This window comes from Amblyraja radiata, chromosome 9 (assembly GCF_010909765.2).
Source record: "Amblyraja radiata isolate CabotCenter1 chromosome 9, sAmbRad1.1.pri, whole genome shotgun sequence".
Taxonomy (NCBI): Eukaryota; Metazoa; Chordata; class Chondrichthyes; order Rajiformes; family Rajidae; genus Amblyraja; species Amblyraja radiata.
Window position 1 is genome coordinate 34,155,597 of NC_045964.1, and position 21,622 is coordinate 34,177,218.

Consider the following 21,622-nt stretch of genomic DNA (forward strand, 5'->3'; position numbering starts at 1 on the left):
AAATAGCACAAAATCTGCTGCTGAAACAATGCAAGGGCTGACTGGTTTTGCCATCTTGGTAGCTGATGCCTACAATAATAATTTGTTCATTGCACACCATAATGCAACCTGGCAGCTCATGAACACCTAATAGTTTCTGACTCGGGCAACCAGTGAAGAACTGAACAGAGAGCAGGCTATTTACTTCAGTCTGCAAAAGCAGAAAAGAAGCCAAGAGTTTTGGAATGGATTCATGCTGATAGAGATCTAACATTTTGATTAGTTCAAAGAAAGCAATTCAATTACTAGGTGATTGACGATGATTAATTAATAACAGTTCAGCACCAACTACTATCTGTCCAAAATCATTACTGTACATCTATACTTTAAGCCTCTATTGTACAATGTGTTATAGAGACATTGACTCATACAGTGTGGAAACAGGTCCTTCCGCCCAACTTACCCACACCGACCAACATGTTCAATTTATACTTATGCCACCTGGCTTTATTTGGCCATATCCCTCAAAACCTGTCCTATCCAATGTACCGGTGTTATATCCTTACATGATCAGAATAAATCTCCATTTATTAAAAAGGGCCAAGGTTCTGAACTATTAAAATCTAACAGTGGATACAAACAAATAGTGAAGAGAATAAGTCTGAAAAAAGGCTACGACCCAAAACGTCACCTATCCCTGTTCTGCAGAGATGCTGCCTGACCCACTGAGCACTTTGTGCCACTTTTTTAATAATCTGAAGAGAAAGCAATTTTGTAGATATATTGGGCAAATCTCAGCCAACACCTAAACACTGATGATCTAAAGCATTTTGTAGAAGTGCTTCATTGACTATAGCACATTGTGAACATGCCTGACCTTATGACCTGCAATGTCCCATGCAAGTTGATATCTGACATCAGGAAACACTGCTTCACACAGAATTACCAAATAGCTCTTCTAGGTGGGGCTGTGCAGACAAAAGCTAAAGTAATTCAAGAACCAGTTAAATGGTGATCATTGCTTTCCAGAGTAGGTTGAGCTAAGTGGGTCAAATATCACTACCCAACACCTCATTAAATCCTGTGGTTTAGTTCATTAGAAAGGCTCTTAGTGTTTCAAATTTAACAACATAGGATATTCTTCATTTCAATATTAATAGGTTTCTATCTATAGCTATAGAATCTTAAATTAATTTTCTAGCTTGCCAACATTTTTAAACCATGTCAACATATGTGGCTTAAAGCAAGTGAAAACTTTGAATAGTTTCACATAAAACCTTCACTAAAGTGCATTGTTGACAGGGAAGGCCAAATACCACAAAATGAGCCAGATATTACAATCATTCTCCAAATGAATCACATGATCTTGTATAGTTTAGCTTAGAGATACAGTGCGGGAACAGGCCTTTTAGTTTAGCTTAGCGATACATTGCGGAAACAGGCCCACCGAGTCTGAGCCAACCAGCGATCCCCACAATTTTACCAAGTCAATTAGCCCACAAACCTCTACGTCTTTGGAGTGTGGGAGGAAACCAGAGCACTTGGAGAAAACCAACACAAGTCACGGGGAGAGTGTACAAACTCCATACAGGCAGCAACCGTTGTCAGAATCAAACCCAGATCTCTGGCGCTGGAAGGCAGCAACTCTGCCGCTGCGTCTCCGTGGCGTAGATGTAACAATATTTCCAAACTTTAGTATAAACTCAAGTCACTTAATATTCTTCTGCATATAAAATATTTATTTGAAAGTCAATTAAACTAAAAGGAACAAGGGACAGATGAAAGAAGGTCAACACAGCATGCCCACATGGAATTTATGTGGTTTAGATCCCACAGGCTCATTCCATTTACAGCCCATGTACTGAATTTGCATTGAGATGTATACTATTTCTTTCACAGTAAGCTATACTTTCTGCAAAAGTAAAATGTTAAGCATTTGTCATCATTCTTGGCAAGCATTCATAGAACTCATTCCATGTCATCCATGGAATCGATTCTAAATTGTACCTTTATTGACAAGAAAAAAAAATTGCTCATAATTAACATTTCTTTGTCGCTAGGAGAGGGATTTAGTAGCGAAGGTCAGATATCCAGTATGACCTGACATCTCTCTTAGAGGTGCTCCACTTTTAAACTGGGTAGTTCCCTGTTGAGAATCAGTGCACCACTTTCTCTTTGATTGGCTCACAGTATCAGCTGGTGTGTCCTGGTTATTTTTATCTGCTGCACCAAAGTCAGGGAGCTGCAGGCTCACAGTCCTTACATCATACACTCGGAGGAGAATCTCAAACGTACTGATATCAATAAATCCTTCCTCAGTCATAGCAAGGCAGGTACGTTGCACTTGTTCAATGCAGGGTGAAAAAGAACAGATCCTTCCACCTGCAAGGAGATAAAAAAAGATAAAATCATTAAAACGCAGCATGTTTATTTTGCCCATTGCAAACAAAATTACTTTCCCTTGGCTGTCATTCTTTTAAAGCTCTCTCTCTCTCTCTCTCTCTCTCTCGCTCTCTAATACACACCAACGTCTTTACTTTTAATCCAAGTTTCCATCTTTCATCCTTTCAAAGCATTAAATCATACTAAATCATTGTACAAGATAATTGTAAGCAGGATTCTACATCTTCCCAAAAAAACCCCCACATCCCCACCAAAAATCCCTCTCCCAACTCCACCACCAATCCCCTGTCCCTCAACCCAAGACTCCATGGAACATGGTGTAATCCAGTTGTGAATGTAATTCAATCCTTTGGAAATCAAAGCAGTTTTGTAGATTGTATGCCTACTGAGCTTCTGGAACAAAAAAACTGGAAGAATACAGCAGTTAAGCAGTATCTGTTGAGGCAAAGGTGCAACTTGCCATTTTGGGTCGAGACATTGCAGCAGTCAAGTTTGCATGTTCTCCCTGTGATCGTGTGGGGTTCCTCCCACATCCCAAAGATATGTGGATTTGGAGGTAAATTGGCCTCTGTAAAAGTGTGTACGGAGTGGATACAAAAGTGGGATAACATAGAACTAGTGTGAATATCATGGTATATGGACACATTTATCTGTTTTGTAGTAAATGCCTACTATTTTCTGTGTGCTTAAGCAAAGCAAGAATTTCATTGTCCTATACAGGGACACATGACAATAAACTCACTTGAACTTGAATGGGTGATCAATGGCCGGCATGGACTCAGTAGGCCGAAGGGCCTGTTTCCATGCCGTATCTTTCAAATCAAACAATCAATCAGGACTAGGAGAAAATGAAATTGCCAATACTGTATATAGCAGAGCGATTGAATACTGAATCTGAAAAGCTTTGGGATGTGCACTAAACTCTCCCTTTCATTATTTTTTTATTTCTAGCCGACTCCATAAATAAAGAATACAAGATGCATTGGCATGTCAAATCCACCATTATCAATGGAATGGGGTTTACAATGGCAGTTTCTCCTAAACGGCTTTCGGAAAACAAACAAGGCAACTTTTTTGTAGTCGGTAGGAAAATCAAGAGTTAGATCTAAAATATTATTTGCATAAAAAAAATAATGCAGTACTTCAGATTAGAGCTAACTAAGTATTTAGACAAAGAGTATTTTTGTAGTACAATAAAGGACAAATTCCAACTTTTAATACTTGTACATATGGGCACCCAAACCAGTTTGTTATAGAGCTGTAGCAGAATGATCCTGACCGCGGTCTACATCCCACCCCAGGCAGACGTCCGTCTGGCACTGAAGGAGCTGCACGCCGTGGTCAACATACACCAAACGTCTTACCCCGAGGCATTTACCACCATTGCTGGGGACTTCAATAAGGCAAACCGAAAGAAATCACTCCCTAACTTCCACCAACATGTCTCCTGCTGCACCAGAGGACTTAACACCCTCGACCACTGCTACACCACCATCAAGAATGCCTACCGTTCTATCCCTCGCCCTCACTTCGGTAAATCCGACCATACCGCGGTGCTGCTTCTTCCTGCCTACAGGCAGCAATTGAAGAGCGCACCCCCAGAAGTGAGGACAGTACAGAGCTGGTCGGGGGGGAGGCAGAGGAACAACTCCAGAACTGTTTGGAGTCTGTAGACTGGGCAATGTTCAAGGACTCGGCAACGGACTTGAACGAATACGCCACAGTCGTTACAGACTTCGTAAAGAAATGTGTGGAGGACTGCATCCCTACAAAAACCTTCCGAGTGTTTCCCAATCAGAAACCTTGGATGAACTTTGAGATCCGCACTCTTCTGAAGTCCAGACACAGGGTATTCACTTCCAATGATACAGTGGCCTACATGAAGTCCAGATACGACCTTGGTAAGGCCATCAAAAAGGCCAAAAGGGACTTCTGCTCCAAACTGGAGGATGAGACAGATGTTCGGCAGCTGTGGCGGGGCCTGAATGCAATCACCTCCTACAAGGCGAAACCAGGAGGCAGCTCGAATGTCGGCAAAACATCACTCCCTGACGAGCTCAATGCGTTTTACGCCCGCTTTGATAGGGAGAACACCGATGTTAACAATTTAATACTATCATCCCCTCCAAGCTGGTTACCAAACTCGCAGAACTGGGTCTCTGCGCATCCCTCTGCAATTGGATCCTCGACTTCCTCATTCACAGACCACAGTCTGTTCGTATTGGTGGAAATGTGTCAGCCTCGATAACAATCAGCACGGGAGCACCTCAAGGCTGCGTGCTCAGCCCCCTGCTGTACTCACTCTATACTCATGACTGCGTAGCCAGTCACAGTGCGAACTCCATCATCAAGTTCGCTGACGACACCACTGTTGTGGGGCGTATCACTGATGGGGATGAGTCAGAGTATAGAAGAGAGATCGAGCAACTGTCCATATGGTGCCAGCGCAATAACCTGGCCCTCAACACCAGCAAAACCAAGGAACTGATTGTGGACTTTGGAAGGAGTAGGAGGGGGACCCACAGCCCCATTTATATCAACGGGTCGATGGTTAAAAGGGTCAAGAGCTTCAAATTCCTAGGCGTGCACATCTCTGAAGATCTTTCCTGGTCTGAGAACACTAATGCAATTATCAAGAAAGCTCATCAGCGCCTCTACTTCCTGAGAAGACTATGGAGAGTCGGTTTGTCAAGGAGGACTCTCTCTAACTTCTACAGGTGCACAGTAGAGAGCATGCTGACCGGTTGCATCGTGGCTTGGTTCGGCAACTTGAGCGCCCTGGAGAGGAAAAGTACAAAAAGTAGTAAACACTGCCCAGTCCATCATCGGCTCTGACCTTCCTTCCATCGAGGGGATTTATCGCAGTCGCTGCCTCAAAAAGGCTGGCAGTATGATCAAAGACCCACACCATCCTGGCCACACACTCATCTCCTTGCTACCTTCAGGTAGAAGGTGCAGGAGCCTGAAGACTGCAACAACCAGGTTCAGGAATAGCTACTTCCCCACAGCCATCAGGCTATTAAACCTGGCTCGGATAAAACTCTGATTATTAATAACCCATTTTCTGTTATTTGCACTTTATCAGTTTATTTATTCATGTGTGTATATATTTATATTATGGTATATGGACACACTTATCTGTTTTGTAGTAAATGCCTACTATGTTCTGTGTGCTGAAGCAAAGCAAGAATTTAATTGTCCTATACAGGGACACATGACAATAAACTCACTTGAACTTGAACGTACAATCCTTGTGTGTTTCCATTCTAGCATGGATAACCTCACATTCTAAATGTGTCCACATCAGTCAATTCTTGGACATAAATTGTATACATAACAGCTGACAATTAAATATTGTTCAAGATATAGTGAGCAATAAATGTTCCCGCCTATTTGTGGGACATATCTGTTATCTGCTACATTCTCAAAATGTTTCCAATTTGTTTCAAACCGTCTCTATGCAATAATAAAGCAGATATGAGTTGGTCTTGACATCAAGTGTGGCACAGACATTGTGGACCAAGGGACCTATTCATGTGTCCTGAAGAAGGGTCTCAACCTGAAACGTCACCTATCCGTGTTCTCTGGGAATGCTGCCTGATGCGCTCAGTTACTCAGCACCATGTGACCTTCTATGTTCTAATCCAACATGCAATATGGTCAGTATGATAAAAAGATTATCTCTCCCCTTGTTAACGATTAGTGAAATAAACATTCAGCGTAATGCTTATTTCAAAAATTTCTATATATTGGCTACAATTTTGTACTAATAGATCATTAAGTAAAGGGAAAACACTAATTACAACAATAAGCCTCGATAGAAAGCTTCAATGACCTATTAAATGCAGATCTAAATTTTGTCTTTGTTCATCCATAACACAACCTTTAAGGGTGAGTGATGAAGGGAGATTACTCACAAAGACCAATCAAATCAGATCAAGGATTAGCAGCAAGAACAGTACAAACTGCAAATCCTCGGCTCGTGACTCAAATTCCCTGCGAATTGTTTACTCAATTTCACTAACCTGCAGTGCTGCAAAGCAGGCAAATTTCAAAAGACAGATGGACAAGGTTTATTACTTTAAAATATTTATTTCTGCAATGGAACTACCTCAGATGATTAACGTTTCAAAATCTGCAATTTATCCAGCCTAATGGAACTTTAGGAAATACATGGTACACAAAAATGCTGGAGAAACTCAACGGGTGCAGCAGCATCTATGGAGCGAAGGAAATAGGCAACGTTTCGGGCCAAAACCCTTCTTCAGACTGAAATACATTGCTAGCTGCAATTGAGCCTTTACATTCCATATTTTCAAATTCAAAAGCAGAAAGTATTCTTCAACCTTTTGACTCGCTTTATAGGATTTCCAAAGTTTTTGTTTGTTTTACAGTTTATCAATTGTCAGATATTTACAATTATTCTATAATCCTGCTTTTCATTTCATAGTAACTGGATAGATCTTTGTTCACCTAAAAGGACACAAAGAGTAACTCAAGTCAGGCAGCCTCTATCGTGGACATGGACAGGTGACGTTTTGGATCAGGGCCCTTCTTCAGAAACCAACATACCTGTACTCCAAAAGACGTACAGGTATGTAAGTTAATTGGCTTGGTAAATGTAAAAATTGTCCCTCGTGGGTATAGGATAGTGTTACTGTGCGAGGATCATTGGTCGGCGCGGACCAGTTGGGCCGAAAGGGCCTGTTTCCACGCTGTATCTCTAAACTGGAGATACCGCTGGACTGGAGAGTGGCATCTTCGGCCTGGATCGATCGCCTCAGCGCAGAGGGAGAACAAGGAGGGAAGAGACGGAGGCTAAGACTTTGCCTCCATCACAGTGAGGATGTGCTTGGTGAACTCACTGTGGTGGATGTTTAATTTGTGTTAATTGTATGTTTTGTTATTATTGATTCTGTGTATGACTGCAGGCAACATAATTTCGTTCAGACCGAAAGGTCTGAATGACAATAAAGGATCTGTCTGTCTGTCTGTCTGTCTGTCTGTCTGTCTGTCTGTCTGTCTGTCTGTCTGTCTGTCTGTCTGTCTGTCTGTCTGTCTGTCTGTCTGTCTGTCTGTCTGTCTATCTATCTATCTATCTATCTATCTATCTATCTATCTATCTATCTATCTATCCTAAGAATGATTGTGTTATGTTTGTGTTCCCGCTCTGCCTCCCCCGGGTGGGGGGGGAGGGGGGGGCAGAGAGGGGAAAAAAGAGAGCTGGGAGACTGGAAAAGCAGGACAAAGTGTGGTAGGTAATAGGTGGACACAGGCAAGGGTTTTTGTTTGAGAAGCAGATGGTTGAAACCGACCCAAAACGTCACCTATCCATGCCCGACCTGCTGAGTTACACCTGTTACATCTGTTCATTGTATCACATTTCGTCAAGGAATACCACATTGAGGGAGGGTGTCCCCACTATGGAGATTAAAGAGTCTTCATAAAGTTCTAGTACCTCCACCATGAACATTGTGAGATGGCAAGGACATCTTTAATTTGCACAGATTATATTTTAAAATTAAATTGAGACACGTGCAATCACAAATACATGAGGGTGATTACAATGGGGAAAAAGGAATTTAGAGATTGGGGATATGGGATATATATGAATTGTATAATGCTCTGCATCAATACCAGCTCCATGGTGAACGCAGACGGATACTAAAGTAGACACACAAAAGTGGAGTGTTCTGTTAAGATGAATGTTCAATCCTTAGGTAGGTAAAGGTCTGGAATAACAAATAGTGAAAGGCTTGGATTGAATGAATGTGGAGAGGATGTTTCCACTATTGGGAGAGTCTTGGACCAGAGGCCATAGCCTCAAAATAAAATAACGCATCTTTAGAAAGGAGATTTCTTTGTTCAGAGGATGGTGAATCTGTGGACTTGTGGCCGAATGGCCTAATTCTGGTCCTATAGCATGAATATGAACCCAGTCAGGCATGGATCACGAGCAAAATGTGTTTAGACAACTTCATTTCACATTTCAGTCACTTGGCTGAAGCGTAAGATTTATTCCATGTTCGCTCCTGCCTATTTATGGAAACTGCCTTTTGAATCAAGTTAACAACATTTAAAGAATTTCAGCTGAATGGAACTCCATTTATACAATTCCGTTAATCACAAACAATCTTCTTGCAACTAGCAAGTTCATGCAAGAGATTTTTAGATCTAAACAGCCAGTTGTAGCTTCCATTTCTTCTTTCACTCTTGTGAATGGCTTGTTACCATTTGCTTTGATTTCAATATAACCTCTCTCCTCAGCTGTGGCTTCCTTAACGTTAATAGGACTGCATCAAAATTATTGTGAAATCATAATTCTGAGAGTTCTATTTTTGGTTCTGTTCTCTTACCTTCTATTTTCAGGGCAGTTTTTGCATACTTAACAGCCTCCCAAGGAGATGGAATATCCAGGAAAACTGCGTCCGCAATATTGGTTACTCCAAAGCCTTCTTTACAAACATCTTGCGTTTTGACCGTGACCAAATGATCTACCTTGTGATCAGAGAACTCCTCTTCAGCTTTCTCAGCTCGCTGTTTATGAAATTCCACAGTATATAGCTGTCCTGTTGGTGCAATTGTCCGAATGATTGCATGGGAAAGAGAACCACTTCCTGTACCTACAATAAAAAGCGACAGAATTATTTCTATTTAACACCACAAATTTATATTGCACGATGTAAATATTTTTCAATGCTGAATAATGAATTTACTGCATCAAACCCGAGCGATATGGGAGGCAACTAACAAGGCACTGCCAATGGGCACAGGTTAGACAGGGCAAGAATTATCTTGGTGCAGAAGTTCAGTAAGTATGCCAAGGATCTGCCTTTATCACTTCCCTAATATTGAGCCGACATTAATGTTAAGGGATCAACTGGGGTGTAATGGTCATAGACGTGTGGTGCCCACAGATAATGGGCAAGGTCTTAAGTGAATATTTCTCACCTGTATTTACTCTGGTGAAGGACATGGAAGTTAGTGAGTTCAGGGGAGGGGACAGTGATATTCTGGAGCATATCAACACTACGAAGGAGCTGTCAAATGTCCGTCTGGATCAATGCGATCTTACTTTAACTTACCCGCCAATACTGACCTTTCTGTCCTGGGTCTCCTCCACTGTCAGAGTGAGACCAAACGCAAATTGGAGGAACAGCACCTAATATTTCACTTGGGCAGTCTACAACTCAGTATGAGTATTGATTTCTCTAACTTCAAGTAAGCCTTGCTTTTCCTCTCCCCCCCCCGTTCACCAGCAAGTTTCACTGACCTCCTGATTCATTTTACTGTTCGTATGCCATATTCTTATTACCTTCCCCTCAGCTAACATTTCCATGATCATCGTCTGCTTTGATCTGTCTTTCACACCTTACATTCTCTTTCCATATCTCTAGTTTACCTTCTCCCCTAACTCTTAGTCTGGAGAAGGGTCTCGGAAACATCACCCATTCCTTCTCTACAGAGATGCTGCTTGTCCCACTGAGTTACTCCAGCATTTTGTGTCTATCTTCTGTGAAATATACAAACAAGGAACTCCAGATGCTGGACTACAAAAAAGGACACAAAGTGCTGGAGTATCTCAGCGAGGCAGGCAGCAACTTAGGAGAACATGGACAGATGATGTTTTAGGTTGGGACACTTCTTCAGACTAATTGTAGATTCACAAGAAGCTCCACTACACAACTTTTTTTTTAAATTGCAAACTAAATGTGCAGACAATGGTGGGTTTCCCTGGCTTTTAAAGCTGCTATACTAATCATGTGTTTTTGCAATAGCAGGTGTTTTTCTCACCAAAGTTATAACTCTCAGAAATTGGATTTGTTCTCACATCTGGTGGGCCTCCAGTTAAGACTCTTTGTTCCCACTAACGACAAGAATACAATGCCAATTCAACAACTTTCCATTTAAATGCAAATTACTACATGGATGAAGTTCAAAACTGTCGCAGAGTAAAATAATCCATTCAGAAGCAAATTGGAAATTTTAGCACAGGAACTAAGCAACTGTACTTGATGTTTGGAACAATGTCACAATCAACATGCATGCTTTGAGATTATTTTTGAGGAATTATTTATAAACAATTTAAAAATATTTGCATCCCAATTGAAGCTATTAGCAAAACATAAATCTGTGCAAATTAATACATTTCTGTATAAACAGCAAGTCCAAGTTTACTCCTTACAGAATTGTGAATAAACAAGTATTTTGTATACAGGCAGTGGCATAACAGGATGGAGTTAGAACTCATCAAAATAAATATTGCCGGGGCAAAGCTCAGAATTTAGCAGCTCACCAAATCGAAATGTAATTAATACTACACAATCTCAATAATTAAAAAATCTGTTTACAGTAACCTGAACATATTTTAAAATCAACGTGAAAGCTTATCCTAATGCACAAGAGGCTTCTTGTTTATATTCATTCATGAAGTCAGCTGCTCCTGACTGCACCATCTGTAAGCACCATTTGAGCACATCTCCAGCAGGATCACGTGATCAGGCTAAGAAAAAATACTCTGGACATCATGTCTGCTTGCATATGCTTGCGTTTGCGTAATCAGCCAACCTTATGCACAGTTTTGTCAAAAAAAATCTAATCCAGTAGTGAAGGTTATGAAGCCACACCTACATGTGCAGACAGCTTCAGTTCAATTTGCACTTGGGAGATTGCATAGGTTGGCCGATTAAGCCTTAAACTCTGTACAAATTATATAAAGCATTCAACGTGGCTGTTTGGTTTCCCTGCTTCTATGCGTATTCAGACCAAGAGCTAACACAAGAGATGTGACAATCAAGATACTTTTAACTATTAGCACTGCATTTCTATGAATTTATACAATTTGATGGTGCCATTAAAATGGTTTTAAATATTTTCTTAATTAAATCTAGTTCATTCATGAGATTGTCAGATTTTTAATGCTTCCTAAAATGTAATACACAATCCAGTAATGTCAATGAGATACATTGCAGGTATATTACAGAGCTACTTTCTATTTATATATATATATATATAAATAGAAAGTATATATATATATATATATAAATAGAAAGTAGCTCTGTAATATACCTGCAATGTATCTCATTGACATTACTGGATTGTGTATTACATTTTAGGAAGCATTAAAAATCTGACAATCTCATGAATGAACTAGATTTAATTAAGAAAATATTTAAAACCATTTTAATGGCACCATCAAATTGTATAAATTCATAGAAATGCAGTGCTAATAGTTAAAAGTATCTTGATTGTCACATCTCTTGTGTTAGCTCTTGGTCTGAATAAGCATAGAAGCAGGGAAACCAAACAGCCACGTTGAATGCTTTATATAATTTGTACAGAGTTTAAGGCTTAATCTCTTTCAATGTTTTTTTTTGCTCCAAGAACCCATTAGTGTTTTAGGATCTGATCCAGATCAGCAGGATAAACTCAACACATGACAAATATTTAACAGCAGAACTAATATTCAAGTGAAAAGTAGATTAATTGTCAATTACAATGCTAACATGACAGTGCTATGGAGAGAATGTGGTGGAATAGATATACTTATAGATTCCCCAGCAAAGAGCAACCTTAGATAACAAGAGTTAAAAAGCGTCCTACTGTGCCTGCATTACACACTGATTTGCCAGCAGACTGGGTCAACTATAGTGGGAACAGCAGGGCGAGACAGCCCATTGTATCTTTGCTTTTTGAAACTATTTAAAAATGGATTCCTCCCTCCAATTAAAAAAAATGCAGAAGTGCAGCATTTCCATTCAATGAAACCAGCAAATTATATATTAGTCTTCAACGATAGAAGACAGCCCAGAATACCACTAGTTGTCAGAAAGTAGGAAACAGTATTTTAATGTTTTTTAAAAAAGTGTTGAAAGTAAAACTCCTAAGTAACTACAATCATTCCTTTGTTATAACACTTTAATGCTGCAGTAGATTCTGTATCAATAAAAGATTCACAATACATGGACATCAGGAAATCACAGCCAGTGACAACAATGGACGGTAGGAGCAAGGCTGGTGGGAGAGGGAACCCGGGATTTGGGCCTCAAGGTTAGCTGCGGAAGGCACTCCCGGGGCACAAAGGTGGACGGGTAAGGAGAGGAACTTCGCACCCAAGGGGCCCGTAGCAGCCTGAGACTTGCCTGCATCGGGAGTGGCTCTCAAGAACTAGAACGCGGACTGGACTATGAAAAAGATGCCTCATGGGCTCAGTAGACTATTTCTGTACACTTGCTAATCAAGGATGTGCTTAGGTATAGGAATACTGTACTGAACTGTAAATGAAAAACATAGCTCTTAAATGCTATTGGAAATTTCAGCAGATGAAGAAAACTCAAATTATTTGGGCAAAAAAAGGCAAGCTTTAATCATTACTCATCAGGTCACATCAAGGACTCCATCCACTATGTCACTGACAAACTGCAGCAACCCTAGGAAGAAGGGCAATGACCAAGTTGATGCTTGCCATTAATAATATGATTATACAACTACTGTTGTTGTGTTGTGGATCCTTGCCTGCAGGGATGTCATTCAGTCAATCATGGAAAAATAATCCGAATTGCACAGTGATGAACAACATTGTTTCAGCACCAGGAGGCTGAACAGCAGTTACTGAGCCTCATGTTCAGCAATGGAGAAACCAAACCAAACCAAACAAGATGTATTTGCAAGCAAGCCAGGATTTAGACAAGACAGGAGGATAAAAAACAAGTAACACTGAATAACATTTTGATAGCTTTTGAAAAAACAATTTAAGACTGTATTTTCAAAAATGCAAAAGGAAAAAGTACAAATAAATCAAAATGAAAATAGGTTTAGAAAATCTCAAAACTTATTTTCAATTATTTACCAAACAGAGGATAAAGTTTCTAGTATTATTGAACACTCCCCTGACATCAGTCTGAAGAAGGGTCTCGACCCGAAACGTCACCCATTCCTCTCCAGAGATGCTGCCTGTCCCGCTGAGTTACTCAAGCATTATTTAAAATCAATAACCCCACTCTCACCATCGACGGCACCACTGTCTCCCCATCTCCCCAGGCCCACAACCTTGGCGTGATCTTTGATTCCACCCTCTCCCTTGAGCCTCACATCCGCCATGTCATTAAAACCTCCTTCTTTCATCTCCGCAACATCGCCAAACTCAGACCCTCTCTCACACCGCCTGCTGCTGAAAGACTCATCCATGCCTTCATCTCCTCCCGACTGGACTATTGCAACTCACTTCTCCTTGGCATCAGCTCCACCTACATCAACCGACTCCAACTGGTCCAGAACGCAGCCGCCCGACTCATCACCCACACCAAATCCTGGCATCACATCACTCCAGTCCTCAAAAAACTTCACTGGCTTCCCATCTCCCACCGGATCACCTACAAAATCCTGGTCCTCACCTACAAAGCCCTCCACCATCTGGCCCCCCCATATCTCACTGACCTCCTCTCCCCCTACCAACCCTCACGGTCCCTCAGATCCACATCAGCCGGTCTCCTCTCCATCCACAAGTCCAACCTCCGCAGTTTTGGGGACAGAGCCTTCTCCAGGGCAGCTCTCAGGCTCTGGAACTCCCTCCCCCAACTGATCCGCAATTCCGTGTCCCTCACCATCTTCCAGTCCCGCCTCAAGACCCATCTCTTCACCTCTGCCTATCCTTAGCCCCACGTCCCCGTCCCTTTTCATCTGTGCATTAATTGCCTCATACTGTGTTTTGTATTGAATTCTGTCTTTACTTTGTGTACTAGTCATGTCTCTACTATTTATTTCATTCCCCTTACATGTTTTTCCTCTACATGCTCAATTTTTGTAAGGTGTCCTTGAGACTCTTGAAAGGCGCCCATAAATAAAATTTATTATTATTATTATGTGTCCAGCTTCGATTTATACCAGCATTTGCAGTTCTTTCCTACACCCTTTAAACTTTCCTTCCACTGACACTAAAGCTAGTCCCTTCAGTGTTTTATATTTCCACTCTGGGAAAGATCTTCTGACTGTCTACCCTATCTATGCCCCTCATCATTTTATTACTTCTATTAGCTCTTGTCTCAGCTTCCAAAGCTCCAGAAAAAAACAATCCAAATTTGTGCAACCTCTTCTTGTAGCTCTCCTGAAACTTCATCAGTCCACTCCCTCCACAGATGCTGTCTGACCCGCGGAGTTCTTTCCGCACTTTTGCTCTTCTTGTCACTAATCCCCTCTGATTCAGACACTGGCCTGGTAAACCTCGCCTACACCGTCTCCAAAGCCTCCACATTCTTCCTGTAATGGAGTAACCAGTACTCCTGCACACAGTACTCCAAATGCAGCCTCAAACTTTTACAAAGCTACAATGCGACTTCCTGACTCTTACTCCTGTATTACTACAAATTATCTGACATGCCCATCAGCTCCCTTTTGATTCTTTTAGCATTTTTAAACAAAAGAGCAATTTATTTTAACACCTGGCAGAAATCCACATGATCATTGGGAGAATGCACAAATTCCACACAAACAGCACCCCAGGGCAGGATCGAACAGGGGTGCCTGGAAAGATGATGTAGCAGTAATAACTGCCTGGTGGGAAATATAAGTTTCCAGATCCATCACCCGCCATCATTTGGCACACAGGTAGAGTTGCTGCCTTATAGCGTCGGGGACCCGGGTTCGATCCTGATTACGGGTGCTGTCTGTACGGAGTTTGTACGCTCTCCCTGTGACCGCGTGGGTTTCCTTCGGGTGCTCCGGTTTCCTCCCACACTTCAAAGACGTACAGGTTTGTAGGTTGATTGGCTTTGGTAAAAATTCTAAATTGTCCCCAATGTGTAGTATAGTGGTGGTGTAGGGGTGATCGCTGGTCGACGCAGACTAGGTAGGCCGAAGGGCCAGTTTCCGCACTCTATTTCTAAAGTAAAAAAAAGTATTATGCAAACAATATTAAGTGAGAAAAATTGCAATCTACAAATTTGATCATGTGAATTAATACAAACTTTAGTTATCTTCCATGTTCAATGAATAGAACAAAGCTTTACCTCAACATGTACGGTCTTCATGCACGCTTTTATTTTTATTTTCACTCAAAATGTTCACAGTAGCTAAATATTTGTGACCAACTGAAATGACAGTAGATTTATTTTAACCTTCTAAACAGGAGCATTAATGCGGCCCATCTTTGAAAATAATAGGCTTAAATGACGCATTTTCATTAGCTGAACTACTAAAAAAGACGAGTTGACTAATGAACTTTTAAACCAGAGGTATACATTTCCTGATGCATTATTGAGCAATGACTGTTTTAATCTTTCATGCACTTGAGAAACCACACCAAAAAGACCGAACAGTGAGTGCAGTAGAAATAAAACTTTGAGTTGACATGGATTATTCATTTAGTTATCAGTTTTCAATATGCAATTGCTCTACAAATATCAGTGCACTGCACCACACCACATTGTTCGTCAGATCACAGGAGTCACATGGGCTCCTTTCTGCAGAAGCTGTTCAGCAGTCAAGGACTCTGTTAATGCTGCGTTAGTTCTTTTATAAAGCTAACCTGCTCACGGAAAATTCTAACCACCTTGAACTGCACGGAGCAAATGCGCAATGCATTAGCACAGAGCGATTTCTGTGGTTTAAATAGCCTCCTTCCAGCATCTTAGCTTCTATATAATTTCACGAGATGTGATTCAACTCTAATTTTTGGCATCTTTTATCCGTTGCTTCCCAAAATAACTCTGAAGTATGGTTTATTCAAGACACTGCAATAAAAGTACACTTTATTATATTACTCTTAAAAAAAATAACAGTTTCAATGCAAATCAGAATACTTGGTCAATGATTGGGATAAAATAATATTACTGTGCTTTTCTAATCAGTAGATTTGCTTCCATCTGGAGAATTACATTTTAAACAAAAATCAACGGAAGAAAGATTTTAAAACGTATTTTCTACGTGTGTGCAGAAATAGTTATGGGGTACATTCTTATATTTATTTTTGATAGATGTAGACATAATTTATCCTTCTGCCTTGTTGATGCTACGATAACAAAATACATTAAATGAAACAAACGAACATGTGCGTGACAAGCGCAGATCACAATGGAATTTCTTCTCTGGAATTTTCAACACTAAAAAAAAATGCTGAAGAAATGAGACCGACTTGAACTGTTAATTTTCATTTTTCAGCAATCAAAATTTCCAGCAATCAAAACTGGCCACAGGTTAAAAAGGCGATGGAAAAGGCTAATTTTTATTCCCGTAATTCCGACCTAAGCCGACAACATAGAACTGTAAAGTTCAATATATTTGAATGAGCGGACAGTAATATTATTTGTTCTTCTGTATCTGACAGAGCAGCTAATTAAACTGGCAGCCAAGCCATTGTGGCACAGGCACTATGCAGAAAGGTTATCCTCAGGAAAATACTATTTTACGGCTGCGGATTCAAAGCCAGAGGCCTCTTCTGCATGCAGGATTTTCCACCTAATTCAATTTAGTATGTAGTAAAATTTAAATTGGTATGTCTGCCAATGAAGAAGTAATGGATCAAGTTGCAAAGGGGGGTACAGAGGCCAAGGTCTTGGAGCCTGTTGATGAGTATGTACGGGATGATTCACCGGACTGCAAGTTGTACAGCAGCCCGTTTGTGTTCCTTTTATGTGATGGTCCAGGCAAAAGTGGAGCGGCAGTAACCAAGTTTGCTACTTGTGGTGACAGGAAAATTGAAGTGGAAACAGGTCATTTCTGAGGCAGGAGTGAATTCAGTGATAACGAAGCACTAAACGAAAGGGATGCGATGAAGACAGGAAAGCAGCAGACAAGAACCTGGAAGAAACACAAAGATTCCAATGCATCTTAACTATGGGAGATTGGGAGCAATTCAACATCCGATCCAATCCAACTTGTGGGATCTACATTGTCCGAAGCACCGAGATCCAGATATTCATCAGTAACTGATTGCCCAATGAATCTTTGGTCTGGGGTGCTGGGAACATCTATCATTAGATTAGATTAGATATAATTTATTGCCACACAGCCAGGCTGGTGGAAATTTGGATTGTCTGCAGCGATACAATAATAAAGAACACAATAAAACTGTAACACAAACATCCACCACAGCATTCATCACTGTGGTGGAAGGCACAAAATTTGGCCAGTCCTCCTCCATTTCCCCCCCGTGGTCAGGACCAGAGTCCAGAGTCAGTCCAGGAACGGCTCTTCCTCACCGGAGACCGCGGCTTTAGATTGTTGTAGGCCGCAGACCGGCGGTCGAGATTTAAAGTCCCCGCCGCAGCCCGAAGCACCGTAGACTGCAGGGCCGGCGGTCGAAGCTCCCCTCCAGGGGTGATGGTAAGTCCATGCCGGACCCGCGGTAGAAGTCGGCCGCGGGCCGGCAGTGATGGCTTCTTCTTCCCCCGGGTCCCCAACGTGAGATCCCGGGCTGTAGACGCCGCACCAGCTGGAGTTCTGCAGACTGCGGCTTCAGGCTGCGACTTCAGGCTGCCGGCTGCCCCGGGTCAGCAAAACGGAGCGCTCCCCTCCAGCGAGGGCTCACCCACTCAGCGACCAGAGTCCACGCTGCACCCGCCGCTGAAGCCCCGGGCACGTCTCCGGGAAAGACCTCGCCGATCCTTGATGTTAGGCCACGGGGGAGGCGACCTGGAAAAAGTCGCCCCTCCATAGAGGAGGCGACCGAAGCGGTTCCCCCTTACCCCCCCCACACCACCCCCACACAAGACACTCAAAGAAACATTAAATACAGACTTTAAAACATAATTAAAAAAAAAAAAAAAATTGAAAAACTGACGAGCTGCATGACATGGCTGCTGCCAGAGCAGCGCCCCCTATCCCTATAAAAGCCCAGAAGCAGATAAAGGAGACACAATGACGGAGAACCAAGCTTGTCTCCTCTCAACAACACCACACCTTCATTGCAGTGGAATTCAGCCCTAGGGGCAGATCAGGATTTCATCCCAATGTCAATATTTATGCATGCTACAGGCAATGCAATTTTGAATCTTAAATTTATAAACCAATGTGTTTACAAAATTATATTGATGAACACATGCAATACTAAAATCATTGTGCAGTGTTCCATCCTTGGAATCCTTGGCCAACTTCAAGGTCAACCTGATGTTTCTTCTGTACCTAGGGCTTACCCTACCCAGGTAGCCAGCGGCAATGGTTGTGATGATTGTCCTACAGGCAATCTTCAGAAGTTGACTGCCTTTGCACTGGCCTGGGTAGAGAAGGCGTAAAGTGCTGGAGCGACTCAACAGCTCAGGCAGCATCCCTGGAGAACATGCATAGTTGATTTTTTGGGTCGGTGCCCATCTTCAGACCGATTTGTATTTGGCGGGGCGGTTGTCAAGAAGGGGGAAGAGAAAACACTGGAAGTAAGTTCTACTAGTTTTCTCCCCCCAAAAATCAATCTGAAGAAGAGTACAAACTCAAAATGTCATCTATCAATTTCCTCCAGAGATGCTGCCTGACCCTTCTGAGTTACTGCAGCACTTTGCTTCTTCTTTTGTAAACCAGTAACTGCATTTCCTTCTTTCTACCTCCAGCCTGGGTATTTGATTGTGTGTAGGTAACTTCACCACTGAGGTCAAAGACATGACTTCCCTCCAGCAGACGTTACAAGGCCTTCTACGCCCGAACCTCCAGACTCAGGAACAGTTTTATCCCAAGAGCTATAGCGGCTCTGAACCGGCCCTAATGAGTGCCCCCACACCCACCCCCTTTGGACAGTCTCCCTCAGATGGTCACGTCAATCAATTCAGCTTACTTATTTATGTATTGTATTTATTTACCTTTCTTGTACATCAGTGGAGCTGCACACTAAATCTCGTTGCACTGACGTGCAATGACAATAAAAGATATATTATTATTATTATTATGATGGTTGTCAATGTAACGTTAACAAAAAACACTCCACTTCAATGTGCATGCCACATCTTTAGGCGATTTCCTAGTTGTAGAGTCATAGAGTGATACAGTGTGGAAACAGGCCCTTCAGCCCAACTTGCTCACACCGACCAACATGCCTCAGCTACACTCGTCCCACCTGCCCGCATTTGATCCATATCCCACCAAACCTCTCCTATCCATGTACCTGCACAACTGTTTATTAAATGTTGGGATAATCCCTGCCTCAACTACCTCCTCTGGCAGCCTGTTCCATAATTAAATTTTCTGAAGATCCAGCAGAGCCAATGATAAACTGGATGCCACTTCCAGGCTCTTGCTGAAATGGTAAATGAAGCCCAAACTGTGCAGTGGGGACAACGACAAATCATCAAGATCAATCTGGTCACAATACACAACACAACACATAATCCTCCACCATTTCCGCCACCTCCAACGTGACCCCACCACTCGCCACATCTTCCCATCTCCCCCCATGTCTGCCTTCCGCAAAGACCGCTCCCTCCGCAACTCCCTCGTCAATTCTTCCCTTCCCTCCCGCACCACCCCCTCCCCGGGCACTTTCCGTTGCAACCGCAAGAAATGCAACACCTGTCCCTTCACCTCCCCCCTCGACTCCATTCAAGGTCCCAAGCAGTCGTTCCAGGTGCGACAAAGGTTCACCTGTATCTCCTCCAACCTCATCTACTGCATCCGCTGCTCTAGATGTCAGCTGATTTACATCGGTGAGACCAAGCGTAGGTTGGGCGATCGCTTCGCCGAACACCTCCGCTCAGTCCGCAATAACCTACCTGACCTCCCGGTGGCTCAGCACTTCAACTCCCCCTCCCATTCCCAATCCGACCTCTCTGTCCTGGGTCTCCTCCATTGCCAGAGTGAGCAACAGCGGAAATTGGAGGAACAGCACCTCATATTCCGTCTGGGGTCCTTGCGTCCTTATGGCATCAACATTGAATTCTCCCAATTTGGCTAGCCTGTGCTGTCTCCTCCCCTTCCTTAACCCTCTAGCTGTCTCCTCCCACCCTCCCATCCGCCCGCCCTCGGGCTCCTCCTCCTCCTCCCTTTTTCCTTCTTTCTTTCCCCACCCCCCATCAGTCTGAAGAAGGGTTTCGGCCCGAAACGTCGCCTATTTCCTTCGCTCCATAGATGCTGCTGCACCCGCTGAGTTTCCCCAGCAATTTTGTGTACCTTTGGTCACAATACACTTCCTGTTTATGTTCAAAGCAATCAGGTGGGTCAGATTATACAACATGTTTTTCTCTGACCACTACCTCCTACCTAAAGATCAGAAGATCAGTGGAGAAAATAGAAGCTGAATGCAAAATCACTGACTAACAAAAACATTGATTAACTTAAAGGGATTCTACAGGACATCTGTAAAACCCCTTTTTGTTTCCTAATGACCTGGTTGGAAGTAGTCAAACAAATAACATATTTTTCATCATCAAGAGTATTCAGAAAATGAGGGAATTAGAGTAAAAATGTCCACTCAGAAAAAAGCATGCAGAATCTACTCCTGCAGTAATTATATGGTGGAATTTGAAGAGAATCTTCAAGAGTTGAAGAGCCAGCAAACCTCAGAATGCCTTCTGCTCCCAAGTCTGCAGGTTTGGACTTCTGCATATTTCTTTTTCCAAAAGACTTGGAGAGAGCTTTATAATTAGCTACCCTAAGAAAAAGAATGAATTAACAACAAAAGCAGGCATGTTTTTGGATCTGCAATTGTTTATATGCCTGTATGATTGCAAACACATTCTTCCAAAACTCCTTGTCCTCTGTCTCAGAGGTATCTGGGAATGTGATGAAGGGTCTCGACCCGAAACGGGTTTCCTTCGCTCAAGAGGTATCAGACATCTGCAAGCAGGATAATCTGGACAAGCCACCGAGTCCATACGTCAACCAGGTTTATTCGTTCCCTTGAGATGAGTGGAACTCCTGGAAGCAATAGCTTAGTTGAACTTGGGTCTTTGGAACTGGAAAAACAAACACAAATTGCTGGACTAACTAATCAGATCAGGCAGCATCTATGGAGGAAGCAAGTCTGCAGAAGGGTACCGACCAAAATATCAGCTATCCGTGTGCTCCAGCGATGCTGCCTGGGCCTCTGAGTTAACCCAGCACTGTGTTTATTTTGTTGTAAACCAGCATCTGCACTTCCTAGAGTTTCGCTTTGGGATTAGAACCTCCAGATCGGCACCAGACAATCGAGGATCAGGGATCAAATTACTCAAGGGTGCTGGGAACATGATTTGATGGAGACGTAAATGTGTGACGGTCATCACAAAAACCAACAATGGCGTTGCGGAAAAGAATCAGATCAACAGATCTAGGTGAAATTGGTGAT

At 42.4% G+C, this 21,622-nt stretch overlaps 1 protein-coding gene across 2 annotated transcripts in view; it reads right to left on the minus strand.

The window, feature by feature from the left end:
• Positions 1-1,700: 1,700 nt before the first annotated feature.
• The window catches only part of trmt61a (tRNA methyltransferase 61A), a 50,212-nt gene continuing 30,290 nt past the window's right edge, over positions 1,701-21,622 (minus strand). For both annotated transcript variants that reach the window (XM_033027080.1, XM_033027081.1), the window contains exons 3-4: positions 8,739-9,005; positions 1,701-2,361 (exon numbers count right to left, since the gene is read on the minus strand). In XM_033027080.1, coding sequence (XP_032882971.1) covers positions 2,036-2,361; positions 8,739-9,005 — 593 coding nt within the window. In that variant the 3' untranslated portion in view covers positions 1,701-2,035. The remainder of the gene's footprint in view (positions 2,362-8,738; positions 9,006-21,622) is intronic.